This window comes from Enhydra lutris, unplaced genomic scaffold (assembly GCF_002288905.1).
Source record: "Enhydra lutris kenyoni isolate GAN:26980312 unplaced genomic scaffold, ASM228890v2 scaffoldscaffold35, whole genome shotgun sequence".
NCBI lineage: Eukaryota > Metazoa > Chordata > Mammalia > Carnivora > Mustelidae > Enhydra > Enhydra lutris.
In genome coordinates, this window is record NW_019154119.1 from 553,966 (window position 1) to 568,641 (window position 14,676).

At 36.1% G+C, this 14,676-nt stretch overlaps 1 protein-coding gene across 2 annotated transcripts in view; it reads left to right on the forward strand.

Moving 5' to 3' along the window:
* LOC111154137 (mediator of cell motility 1) overlaps positions 1 to 14,676 on the forward strand; it is a 109,775-nt gene that overhangs the window by 73,369 nt on the left and 21,730 nt on the right. For both annotated transcript variants that reach the window (XM_022513547.1, XM_022513548.1), the window contains one exon: positions 557 to 668. In XM_022513547.1, the coding sequence (XP_022369255.1) occupies positions 557 to 668 (112 nt within the window). The remainder of the gene's footprint in view (positions 1 to 556; positions 669 to 14,676) is intronic.

The following is a 14,676-nucleotide window of genomic DNA, read 5'->3' on the forward strand; positions in this document are numbered from 1 at the left end:
TGAATTTATGTTCTGGTCTGTCCCAGAAGCTTAATTTTTAATTTTGAAGGAAAATTAATAGGAGTTTTCTGTACTTTGTGTGGCAGGCATCTGAGATGGGAAATAATAATCCCACAGATTTTATAATAAAGTGAAACAAAACTTAAAAACTGTGTTATGAGCCTCACGAGTAGGTGGAGCAGGGGCTTTGCCATGTTTTACTAGGAGTTCTAATCAACTGTGTTCTTGTTGGCATGTGCTGATTGAAATCAAGGGAAAGCTTAGACCCAGAGGTGATTTTAGATGTAATAAAAGAACTGATGAACATTTTAAATGATTATTTTTATATAGCTGTGCAACATATGAAAATGCTGAGTAGCCATCACATGTATTATTGCTTTGTTTAGTTTGTAAAAAGCTAGTTTTTTTCTTTTTTAACGATAAAAATGAAGGAAAATAATTATGTGATTCTTCTGTCTCTTGCCAAAGCATGTAGTTTTTTGTTACTGGGTGGAGTCTCACAGAATAAGGATATACATTAATATATTTGTTTTACTATATTTTGAAATCTCTTTAGTTTACGGAGAACTATGGAAGACAGGAATGTTTGAACGCATGTCTCTGCAGACAGATGAAGATGAACACAGTATTGAAATGCATTTGCCTTATACAGCTAAAGCCATGGAAAGGTATATTGATTAATATAAGAAATCCCAGAGAAATCACAAGTATTAAGTTCTTTGGAATTATTTTCACTGGGTAAAATAATCATTAGGATAAAGAGATTTTAAAAATTTTTTGTTATTTGAGGGGTGGCTGGCTCAGTTGGTAGAGCCTACAGCTCTTCAATCTCAGAGTTGGAAGTTTGAGCCCTACACTGGTTCTAGAGATTACTAAAAAACAAAGAAATCTTAAAAAAATTTTACTATTTGAAATGATATAAAATTTTGAGATTGGATATTTCTAACGTTGATTGAAGTTGGTTTTGAGTAGTTTGCCTATGAAGGCTGAACATGTGAATTGACGTGGTTTTTTTATTAGGTGATAATGTTTTAAAAACCTGTGTGTGTGTTTATATGTGAGTGCAGGGGTATGTGTGTGTCTGCCTTTTATTTTATTCATTAGACATTTATCTCAGAATAACAAATTCTTTTATGCTATAAGTAAGTAATCAAAAATTTTAGATTTGGAAGTAACATTGGAGCTCATTTATTTCAGCTTTATGCAAAGTATGTGAATATTTTTTATGATAGACTTGACAAATTAGTATTTGGTACTTGCAAAAGGTCTTCCAGTGATAGGATGCCCATAAGACTATTAAGTAGGATGAGGACAGGGACAAAACCTATTTTATTCTCTACTTGTATCCCACTGCCTAGCATAATGCCCATTAGGTAGTAGTCAGTAATTTATTTTGTAAAATGAAAAAGTTTATTTATTTGTTTAATTTATTTAATATTTTAAAGCTTTTATTTGTCAGAGAGAGAGAAAGAGCAAGAGAGAGCACAAGCAGGGGCAGCGGCAGGCAGAGGGATAAGCCGGCTCTCTGCTGAGCAAGAAGCCCCATGTGGGACTCGATCCCAGGACCCTGGGATCATGACCTGAGCCACCCAGGCATCCCTGAAAGAATTTTTTAAAGAGCTTTTTTCTTTTAGGGCAATATTCAAATTAGAAAGTCTTCCTTTTATAGGTCACATTTGTTTAATTTTTTCAGCCATTTCCTTTACATGGACTTAATATTCCATATACAGTTTGACTAGTTCTTAATGTGGTGAGATTATTCCTTCTCTGGATCTTGTCATTTTATTCTCTTAGTTAAATACATGGTGTACTGTATAGGTTCACAGTAAATATTTGTTAATTAAATGTATTAATAAAGTCCAAGATCACATTAATATTTTTTGTGTCGATATGGCTTACTTGTTATTGAGTAATACCCTTGTGGCCAGCTAAAGCCCAAGTCTTTTTCCTGTAGTTAAGTTGGATTATTTTCTCTCTTGTACTTTTGTGGTTTCTTTTTAACTCTCAATTACTACTGTTTAATTTTTTCTTGTTGGTTTTAGTCTATTGTGGTAATCTTTTTGGATCATTTCCACTCTAAATTCTGTTAGGAAAAGGTTATTTAATTTCCATCTATTCACAGTGATAACTATGATGCATTGTGTAAACCTGAAGAAGTTTCCAGAAAATCAGTGTGATATTAAATTATAAGCAATAGAATTTTAGGTTAATTGTGTTTTACCACATTCTAATCCTTTAGAAATTGTTAAACCAATATATGCTGTTTATTTCCTGGAATGCTAGTACAATCAGAACATTCCATTCTTCAATTACATAGAATAATAGAAAACTTTTGTTATTTCTTGGAATGTTTGCATATTTTATCATGAGAAAATACATCTTAGACTTAATAAGGCCAACAATATCCTTAAGGAACTTTTAACAAAATAATATTTTTGTTGTTACTTCAAAAGTAAAACATGTAATGTTGAAAATTTAGGAAAACAGAAACTTAAAATCAACCAAAATTCTTATTCATAATTCCCCCTCTATTAAGTATTATTAAATAACCACTGTTAAGTATATCACTTCTCAAGAGATCTTCCCTCTCTCCCAGATTACATTTACATCTCTAATACTGACTCTTAGAAAATACCTAGTACTTTTCCTTTGTAGCCTTTGCTGTACTTGCTACCTGTATTAGTTGTCCATTACTGTGTGAAAGATTGCTTCAAAACTTAGTGGTTTAAAATCACAGCTATCATTCTATAAATTATTGCTCACAAATTTGGGGTCAGGAGTTTGGGCAGGGGATACCTTGCTTTGGTCCATGAGATGTTGACTTAGGTAACTTGAATGGGGCTAGTTGATCCAAAATGGTCTTGGTGCTAGCTTTTAGCTGAGGCACTTCATTTCTTCTCTAGGTGGTCTATTTGCTCATCAGCCAGGGCTTTTCTCTCTTCTTGGCTTCTATCTAGAAGAATAACCTGGATTTCTTTACATGGTGATTTAAGGTAACCAGAGAACAAAAGCAAAAGATCTCAGCCTCTTAAGGCCTCAGCCTGAAACTAGACAGCATTATTTTTTATCACATTCTCTTTTTCAAAGCAGAACACAACATTAGCCAAGATTTAAGGGATGTAGAAATAGATTCCACTTCCTGATGGGAGGAGTAGCATGTATAAAGTCAGGAATAGGAGGAATTGTTGGTAGCCGTCTTTGCAGATGGACTGTATCACAGTTGTTCTAATGGACAGTATGGTGTCTCTCCAACGTGCAGTACTGAGTCCTCTGAAGATGACCAGAAGTCTTGTTCAGTTAGGACCTCATTTTCAAAGTCTTTTACTTTATGATCTACATTAGGTCAGCATGTGGGTGAGGATTTCTGGGTACAGCTCCTCTTGATTTTGGATACCTGTGAACTAAGAAGACAAATTTTACCCCACCCCCACCCTCCATTCACTCCATATACAATTTTGAGACAGGAATTAAAAAAATTTTTTTTTAAAGATTTTATTTATTTGACAGAGACCGAGAGAGCATAGACAGGGGGAATGGCAGAGGGAGGGAGGGAGGGAGAGAGAGAGAAGCAAGCTCCCCACACAGCAGGGAGCCCCAACGAGGAGCTCAGCCCTAGCACCCTGGAATTATGACCTGAGCCAAAGGCAGACACTTAACCAACAGAGCCACCTAGGCACCCCAAGACAGGAATTCTTAACCACACAATAGATACTCCCAGTGGAGTGTGAAAGAATGGGAAGCATATAGCAGCCTCTGGTCCAAAGCAATTCCGAAATCTAATCAGGGAACAGAGAATGTTCTTTGATTAGGTCTTGGCTCTGACTTCTGGTAGTGCTTACATAATTCTTTACTTTTCTCAGCTCTTGGCTTGGTCTTTTGGGCTTTTGCCTCTACTTGCTGACTCATTTTTACTTCTCCATATGAAATGGGCCTTGTTTACACCTGAGTAGTCATTTTTGTCTGATTCATGTATGTGACAGTTTGAAAACTTAAAGGCCTCTTTTCATTTGGGACAATGTTTGTTTTAGTCTAAACATTGTGGGTTTTCTGTGTGTCAGATTATAAGTGCATTCCATTAGGCAATAGTCACATCCACAGTTCTGTGAGTGACAGGACTCTCTCTACTTTGGATCCCAATTTAGGGTCCTGTAAGGTTCTTAGAAGCCCTTTTGCCTACCCGAGAGAGAATGTAAGCCCTATCTTATTAAGTCTTTCAGTGGTCTTAATAAAGGATTTTATAGATGAGTTTTCGATTTGATGATTGTGAGCCCATGATTTATTGGCAGTGCTCTGGATTTGATCTTTGTCTTCATGTCATTTCTTTGACAGTCTTTTGCTATCTGTAAAGGCTAGTGATGAGAAGCAGTTAAAATTTTCCAACCAAGCAACTCCTGGTTAGAAATATTTCCTTTAAATTCTGCTTGTAATTCTTTAGCTCATGTTTTTCTTCTTTTACCTTTACATACTTGGCTATAAAGGAGCCAGTGACACTTTGAATATTTTACCTAGAGATCTTAGCTAGATCTATAGGTTCGCTAGGTTATTTTTAATGTTTTAAGTTATTTTTACTTTTGATCATAATGCTAATTGTTCTGCCAGTTTATAATATGGGCACCTCTTCTTCTGGCTTTGTAGAGCAGTTTCCTTACCACTCTAAGAGTACCCTGTCTCTTCTTGCCCTTCCAGCTTCTGCCTGTCTCAGTGTCCTCAAAGCCAGTGTTTCAGGTTTCTGTTCCAGTAGCACCCTTTCCAGGCACCACTTTTTATCTCACGTACCTATTGCAGTATAACAAATCACTTCAAAGTGCCTATGTTTTTTGCTTATGACTCTGTGAACTAGAAATTGGTCGGGGTGAGTGGTGCCAACTTGTCTCTGTTTCATCTGCTCCCAGGTGAAGCAGGCTGACTAGGCTGAAGGCTCGTCACTTCTTCACCTCACTTCTTGTCTGGGGCTGCGATGCTGGTTGTCTACTGAAACACCTTCGTTCTTGTGCTCTCCATTTCACCTGTTGTCATTGTCCTGCAGGGCCTCTCTCTTCACATGGTGTCCCTCTCCTCAGGTAGTCGTGGACTATCATGAAGTACATGGCAGTTCAGGGCAGCAAGAAAACAAAACTAGAAACTTTCAGATATCTTACTATGTGGGATTGGAATTGGCACAGTGTTACTTAGGCCACATTTTCCTCATCCAAGCAAATTGCAAGGCTACGTTCAAGGGGAGGGAAAAAGAGATTCTACTTTTGATGGGAGGGGTGACCTGGGCATTCAGAAGGGGGACGAATTTTCGGGGATTATACTTAAAGGCAGCTTGCTACTGTAGTTAAATAGCTCTTTTGGTGATTGCCTGCATATGGGCCCTTCCTTGATAGTTCCCTAATCTGTTCCCTGCCTGAGGACAGCTAGTCTTCACTGTACTTTCAGTGCCTAACACAGGACCTGGTACACAAAAGGATTCTCATAATTGTTAAATGGAGTAATAATGATCTTCCCATTATTAAATATTAAATATTTTTCCTAAAATGAGTTCAAATGTTCTTATTAACTCTGTTGCATATTATGAAGCTATTTCCATGTCATTTTTACTATTTATTGAGTACACATAGAACTTTCTAGAATGTCTATATAATACTTTCATCAGTTGACCATTTAATTTTCTAACTTTTCTTTCATTTTTTTCACTATAGTCATTACAGATTTTTAAATTAAATACCTAAGGTAGTCTTTATAATTCTCTGTGTTATCTTAAATAGATTTAAAAAATAAGATTCATTAGAACTTTTAAAAGAAATAATGAGTAGTATAAAGGTGAAAACATGAAATGACCCGTAATCTCCTTGCTTAGTTAACCCTATTGTCATTAAAAAAATACTTGTACAGTACGGTACGTGGCTTGAAAATGTAAACAGCATCAAGAAGTATAAAATGGAGAATTAAAGCCTCTCTGCCAGTGTTCCTTTGATAGTAAACCAGTGTTCACTAACCAGTGTTCATTTGATAGTAAAAATTGTTATGTATATACTAACATATATATGTACATATGTTTGTATTATCTGTGTAAGATTTATATATACACATACTTATTTGTGTAGATTAAAATATGTAAATAAGAGATCATATCTTGCATACTTTATTCTGATCCTGTTTTCCATATATTATCTTTACTACTGAAATGCATTGAATATTGAAATAATTTTGCATTGCTTGTAATTGTACTGAGAGAGTTAAGTTAGGATATGTAGAAACCATCTATCTTGAAAAAAAACTGGTTAACTCTGAATATTAATAGCACTGGATTAATAGCATTTTATACTTCTTTTTTCTTGTTTAATTACCTTTAACATCCCCCCACGTGTTCCTCTCTCTGTATCATTCCCATTCCTGTTTACTGTTTGTTTACAGTTTAAAATTTTAATGAATTGTTTTGGGTAATTTATAAGCAGTAAAATGTACTTTTTTTTTTAAGACTTTTTTTTTTTTAAATATTTTATTTATTTATTTGACAGGTAGAGATCACAAGTAGGCAGAGAGGCAGAGAGAGAGAGAGGGAGGGAAGCAGGCTCCCTGCTGAGCAGAAAGCCTGATGTGGGGCTCCATCTCAGGACCCTGGGAACATGACCTGAGCTGAAGGCAGAGACTTTAACCCACTGAGCCACCCAGGTGCCCCAAAATGGACTCTTTAAGGCATAGGAATTCTATGAGTATTGACAAATTCAGAGTTGTATATATTCATCACAGTCTAGATATAAAACAATTCCTTTCCCTCAACTTCACTACTTTTTGTTCAGAAAAACGTGCAGAGTAAATAAGATGCTTTAGTAACTTTGAAAGTGTTTCATTGAGAAATATGGCACTACAAAACTGTTCCTGTTCACTATGAAAGTATCATCATTATCTTCTTGGCCATTTAATACTTTTTGTTACTGCTAATAATTTGGAACTCAGACAACTTCAAAGTACGGTACAGTGTATTTAGATATGTTCCATCTTCTGCTTTAGGTTCTAGCCAATCTTAGAAATTCAGTGTGGTTAGGATTTGATGAGTCTTGGAGTACTTAGACTATTATTAAAAAAGAGCAACTTGATTTTATGCAGTTTACCCAGATTGATAAGCTGCAGTCTTGTAATTCTTATGTTTACCCATATTGATTGTATGTTTGACTTCCCTGAGTGAGAACACCACTATAAGATGGCTTCGTATGGTATCAATTATTATTAACTGAACAGTTTTTCCCTGTTCTTAACATCTTGTGTTAGTATGGTACATTTGTTATAGTTGATGAAGAAGCGTTGTTACATTATTAATAACTAGGTCCATAGTTTAATTAGGGTTCCCTTTTGGTGTTACATAGTTTATGGGTTTTACCAAATGCCTGAAGTATTTGTTATCTACCATTATAGTACCATACAGAATCATTTCACTATCCTAAAAAAATCCCCTGTACTTTTCCTGTTCATCCTCTCCCTCTTCATTCCTCCCAATCATTCCCTGGTACCCACTTCCTTTTCTACTCTCTCTGTAGTATACAGTAATATAGTTTCTGGAAAGTCATTTAATGGGAATCATATAGTATGCAGCCTTTTCAGGTTGGCTTCTTTAACTTAATAATATACTTTCAAGATTCTTCCATGCCTTTTTTTTGCTTGATAGCTTATTTCTCTTTATTGCTGAGGAATATTCTGTTTTATAGATGTATCACAGTTTATCCATTCACCTATTAAAGGGTTATTGATATAGTTGGATTAATATCTCTCATATTTGTTACTGCTTTCTACTTATTACCCTCATTCTTTATTTCTATTTTTTTTCTGTTATTCTGCCTTTTGTGGTTTTAATTGAGCATTTTATATGATTCCATTTTTTCCTCTCAACATATCAATTATATTATTTTTTTAAAAGATTTATTTATTTATTTGACAGATAGAGATCACAAGTAGGCAGAGAGGCAGGCAGAGAGAGAGAGAGGAGCAAACAGGCTCCCTGCTGGGCAGAGAGCCAGATGTGGGTCTTGATCCCAGGACCCCAGGACCATGACCCGAGCTGAAGGCAGAGGCTTTAACCCACTGAGCCACCCAGGTGCCCCAATTATAGTACTTTTTAAAAAACCTTTTATAGTGGTTAAATGGGTAGCAATCTGAGCAGATGGTGGGAGACTTTGGAAGGTTAGAGTCTGTAGAACTTGGTAAATGTTTCTGTGTGGGAGATTATCATGATTTTAAGGTCATGAAGAAGTGAAAGGCCTAATATGGCATTATCAGAGATGGTAAGGCCAGAAATAAGAGAATATAGGGCATGGAAATGTTGACTTGTTCCTAATAAAATATCAGAGTTTATTATTTTGACAGCAAGCTTAACCTATTTATAAGGTTATTTTGCTTCAGATGGTTGAGTGGTACCTGAAATACGCCGCCCTTGTATAAACCTTTTTTCTCAGTATTCTTACTCAGATGAAGATTAAGAAAGCTATCTAACCTTTGAAATTCATTTTGATAATCTGATTAGATTCACTTAACTGATGAAGCAGTGGAGACTTCTAATGACTTAAATCTTAATCTTAGTTGTTACTGACAGCTACCTTGCCTCTTCCTTTCCCTTCTCTCTTCCTCCTTCCCCAGTTCTTTGGTTCTGCCTGATGTTTTCTGGATCTTTTTAGTTTGTTCTTTCTTATAGTGAATCAGAGTATTCTATACAAAGTCTATGCTTGTCTCTGTGGTCTGAAAGTGAGTTTGATCAGGAAGAAAAGATGAAAAATTACTTTATATAAGGCTCCCCTAAAACTCTGCTGTTATGATTCCTTTATGCCACTTGGCCTTTACCACATGTTTCAGGGGTTCTACCACCAGCCTTACACTTGAAGACTTGTTAGAAGGACTCACACTTTATTCATGGTTATGGCTTACTGGAAGAGATAGGATACACAAGAGGACACACAGGCAGAGTCTGGAAGAATCCAGGTGCAGACCTCCAGCATTCCCCCTCTCATAGGATGGGTCGGATAGAATGTGCTTCCTCCACCAGTGTCACACAGGTACAGTTTTTCTGGCCAGGAAAGCCTGCGTTAAGATTAAGAATCCAGGATTTTGATTGGGGGCTGATCATGTAGGGACTCTCTGCCTGCCTAAGTAGCCTTAGCTACTGAAATTCTAGACTCTCAGAAGGAAAGTGGGTGTTTGCCATTATCATTTTGTTTACAATCCAGGCAAGCTGGTACCGTGTCCCAAGTGGGTAAAATAGCCTTAATCAGCATAAGGAGGGAACATTGTAAAAGCCAAGGGCTAGTCTTTACAAGCAGCTCCTGCTAAAAATTGCTACAACAGACCTGTTAGGTTAACTTTCCTGCAAGATTCCCTATCTTCTTTTCCTAATAGGAAAGCCTGCCATAAGTTTCTGACTCAATTAAATGGCGTTCTAACACTTCTTAAATCTTGGGTTTGTATTAGATCTTAAAATTCTACTTTTCTTTCTGAGTGTGGCCTCAGTCAATGTCCTTGGATACTAGAATGTAGATTTTTAGTGCTCTATACCTTCAAGACTATGGGTGACACAGTGATATTATTTGTTTTTAGAGCAAGTGCTCCTCTCAGGGTTCTGGGATTTCAGTTCTTCTTAGTCTGTTACACATCTTGGATATATTAATTTTCTGCAGTATGGTTTAAGGTATAGGATAGAAAAAGAGCTAAAACTTTCCTCTACATTACTAAAGTGCTCATAAGAGCCTTGTAAGTAAGGTAAGTATTATTAACTCTTTTTACTGATGACCAGATTGAGGCTTAGGGCAGTTGTAGGTAACCTGCTGCAGGTAGCACAGCTTGCAAGGGGCAAGGATGGATTTTTTTTTTTTTTCTTTTAACAGCTCTATTGAAGTATGATTTACATCCTATAAAATTCACTCACATGAGTACAACTCCGCAATTCTTAGTAGTAGAGTTGTGCGATCATTCTCATCATCTAGTTTGAGAATATTTTCATTACACAAAAAAGAAGCCCTGTGTGTATTTGAGGGCAGTTGTGGCTCTGACTCTCAATCTTTTTTTTTTTTTTTAAAGATTTTATTTTTTTGAAAGAGGAAGAGAGAGAGAGAGAGAGAGCGCGTGTAAGTGAGCAAGCATGAGCTGGGGGAGGGGCAGATGGAGAGGGAGATGCTGGCTCCCTGCTGAGCAGGGAGCCTGATGTGGGGCTCCATTCCAGGACCCTGGATCATGACCTGAGCCAAAAGCAGAAGCTTAATCTACTGAGCCACTCAGGTGCCCCTCCGGCTCTGAATCTTAAGCAACCATTTATCTGCTTTCTGTCTCTATACATTGTATTTTCTGGAAATTTCACATAAGTGGAATCCTATGAAATGTTTTTCATATCTGTCCTTTTTCACTTTAGCATACTGTTTTTGAGCTTCATGCATATTATGGTATATGTCAATAGTTCATTCCTTTTTATTGCCAAATAGTTATTACATTATGTGAATATACCATATTTTGTTTATCCATTCACCCGTAGATGGACATTTAGATCACTTCCATTTTTGGCTATTAGGAATAATGTTACAAAGATTCTTGTACAAGTCTTTATGTGAACACATGTTTTCATTTCTCTTGAATTGATACTTAGGAATGATATGTCTGGTCATATGAGTCTATGTTTTAACTTTCAGAAACTGCCAGACTATTTTCTAAAGCGATGGCCCCATTTTATATTCCAGAAGCAATGTGTGAGAGGGTTCTAGTGTCTCCCATTCTGGCCAATACCTGTTATAGTCAGCCCTTCTGATAGATGTATATAGTGTAACCTCATTTGGTGTTAATTCTCATCTTCCCAGTGACTCATGATGTTGAGCAACTTTTCAGTGTGGTTTTTAGTCATTTGTATGTCTTCTCTTGTGAAATATCTGTTCATATATTTTGCCCCAGTTTAAATTTGATAATTTGTCTTCTTACTGAGTTGTAAGAGATTTTACATATTCTAGATACAGGTCATTTTGCTTTGTTGAAGAGCAAAAGTTTTTGATGAATTCATTTTATCTTTTTTTTTTCTTGTGTGGATTTAGCTTTTGATATCTTATTTAAAAAATCTTTGTCTAATTCAGGGTCACAGATATTTTCTGTTCTTGAACAGGAATCAGCAAACTATAGTCTGCAGACCACATCTGGCCCACCACTTGTTATTGTAAATGTTTCATTAAGCTATAGCCATCCATACCCACTCATTTACATATCATCTGTGGCTGCTTTCTCTTTATAGTGACAGTTAAGTAATTAGGGAGATTGTATGTCCCCCAAAACCTAAAATATTTACTATTTACTTTATGGACTCTTTAAAAAGATTGTTGCTATTCCAGAAGAGTTATTCTTTTAGCTCTTATAGTTATGTCTGTTACTGAATTTGAGTTAATTCTTGTGTGTGGTATGAGGTAAAGGTCTAAGTTCACTTTTTAAAATATGGATATTCAGTTATTCCAGTACCATTTATTGAAAACACTATCCTGTAAATAATGGGTCATTTTCTTTGCTGCTTTTAAGATTTTCTCCTTGTCTTTGGTTTTCATCAGTTTCATTATAGTGTATCTAGATGGGGATCTCTTTGTGCTTATCCTGCTGTGGATTGTTGAATCTCTTAGAACTGTAGATTAATATTTTTCATGAAATTTGGAATGTTTTCAACCATTATTTCTTTTTTTAGTTATCATATATTTTTGTTTCAGGGGTGCAGGTCTGTGATTCATTAGTCTTATACAATTCACAGCACTCACCATAGCACGTACCCTCCCCAGTGTCCATCACCCAGCCTCCCCATCCCTCCCACCCCCCTCCCCTCCAGCAACCCTCATTTTGTTTCCTGAGATTGAGAGTGTCTTATGACTTGTCTCCCTCTCTGGTTTCATCTTGTTTCATTTTTCCCTCCCTTCCCCTATGATTCTCTGTCTAGTTGCTCACATTCCTCATATTAGCAAAATCATATGATGCTTGTCTTTCTCTGATTGACTTATTTTGCTTAGCATAATACCCTCTAGTTCCATCCATGTTGTTGCAAATGGCAAAATTTCATTTTTTTTGATCAGCCATTATTTCTTCTTACAGTTTTACTGTACCTTTTTTTGGAACTCCCGTTGTACACATCCTAGTATGTTTGATGTTGTCTTCCAAGTGTCCAGTGCTCTGTTCATTTTTCTTCAGTCCCTTTTTTTTCTCTCTACAAGTTGGATGATTTATCTTATCTTTAATTTCACAGATTCTTTTTGTAATATTTTTAGACCATCTAGCAAATTTCATTTGCTCTACTTTTTAACTCTAAAATTTCCATTTAGTTCTTTTTAATAGCTTGCATATCTTTGTTGATATTTACTATTATTTAGTCATTGCCATATTTTAACTTTTTAAATCATAGTTTTCCTTGATTTTTTTGAACATATAATTATTTTGAAGTTTTTGCTATATCTGGTCCCACATGGATACAGCTTCTATTGGCTACTTTTTTTTTTTCTTTTTCCCCTGAGAATGTTTTATACTTTCCTGTTTTTGTAGCTCATAATTTTTTCTTAAAACTGACTTCTAAAAATTTGTATTATAGCAACTTGATTCTGGTTTTATTAAAATTTTCTGCAGGTAGTAGTGGTGGTGGTAGTTGTTCCATTTGTTCATTCATTCATTCATTTACTTTTTTCTTTTTTTTAAGTAACTTTGTTGCCCTTATTTGCAGAATTTCTCTCTCCCCAAATTGTGGCTACTGATGTATCTTCTCAGCTTTTAAAAATTTCTTATAATTTGGCTTTCTAGAGTTTACCTCTGTGTCTGCATTACTTAGTGCTTCAGTAATGATTGGTTGGAGGTTGTGACTGAACACTGTGAGCCAGTAAGGCTTTCATCCTCTGCTGGTGGATTGGGTATAGTTTGGGGAGCATATTAAAAATTTGGGCCATTTTCTAGCTTGCCTCCTTTCATTTCTGTTGGGTCTTTTCCGGTCACTCTGAGTGTGCATGTGGATTTCCAGACAGCCTGGGATGTGTGATGTTGCTCTCAGGTCTCCACTTTCCCTTGGGCATGCTCTCACCCTCCTGATTAGCTGGCATTTTGGGGGAGCTTGGAACCTTATGGATTTCCCCGGCACATATGTGCTTTTCCCTTCTAGTCAGAAGGAGTTATATGGAGGACATCAATCATCTTCTTGGAATATGTGAAATTATTGGGTCCTTCTGTGGCTGTCTCCTTTGCAGAATTTCCATGTTAAATTTCTAGGTAGTCCTCAGGTTTGTGGCTTGCCTCCACTGGTATGGTAATCTTAGGCTATGAGAGCTATAGGCTTTTCTGTTTCTTGCTGGTTGTGAGTTTTCTGCTCTCTGCTCCAAATCAAAGTCAGCTTTCTTCGGCAAGTAAAGCTGCTGGCTTTCACAGCCAACCCCACCATGCTGGTGGAGTGGGGCAGGGGGATAGAGAATGCTCCTGGTAAGATGCCAGACTCCCACTGTTCTTCCTAAGAAGGTCACTTATTTTACATGAATAAACTATTCTTGTTGTGTTTTTTGTCTTTGGTTAATTTCTAGAGCACAAAATGGTTTTTTTTTTTTTTTTTTTTTGACAATTTTATAATTATTTTTTGAGGGTGAGATTTTGTACACCTTCTATTGGGGAAGTCCAACCTGACAACTTGAATTCTAAAATCTAGGAATATTACATTTCAAAGCCAAATGCTCTTTTTTCTAATTCATAGTTTGTGGAAATACAGAACCAGAAGTAGATTTTTTTTTTTTTTTAAAGAAATGACAAGGAGGTTGATAGATCTTGATTCAAAGCTTAGATTTCTAAGTAGTATGAGCTTTTTACCTCTGTGTAGACAGATTTGCAGGCTGAGGCTGAGGGTAAGGGAATGCTGGTGGCTCTGTAGAATAGTAGACACGTATTATTTATTTAGGGTGAGCCACCAATTGTTGACAAAGTATTTTCCAGTAGTGTTTCTCACTTTGTAGCAATTTTAGAAAATAGATATTGTAATTATGATCATTTTACAGATAAGAAAATACATTTTTAAGTATTTAGTAATTTACCCACCCTCTCAACTTTTATTATGTGATGGAGATGGTACTTGAACCGATTTCCTCTGACTTCTTTTTTATACTCTTATGTAACTGCATCCCTACCATGTCATAATTACTTACATACTCCTTGATGATCTTAGTTTATTTATTTATATAGATAGTATTTGAAGTTAGAACAAGTCATAGCAGTCTTCTTGAATTTTTACTAGAGCCCAGATTCTTGCCTTTTGAATGATAATCACTCTTAACTTATTGAGGAGCCCCTGTTCATTCATGCAGTTGTTCAGCAAACTGGTAAAAGAGTCAGAGAAGGAGATATTCCATGGCAGCTTCCTCTGCCAGCTTCCTCTTTTTTTCTTACTCCATAGATGCAGATTCTGCCCAAGAAGCCCCTGCATTGCAGAGGGACTGGAGATCTGTATGATCTGTTTATTTCGCAATTGACAAGGGTAAGGGGGTCTTTCTGGGGGAGGTGCTTGGGTGCCCTGGCTGTAGCTCTATGAAGCTGGGCTAACACTTATCTTGGGAATAAACTTAAATTTAGTATTTTTAAAAACCTTTTTATGAATTCTGTTTGTCCTACATCAGTTAAGTGTCAGATTAACATATTAAAAAGCATTTATTATAATGGTGATTTTTTTTTTTTTTTTTTTAA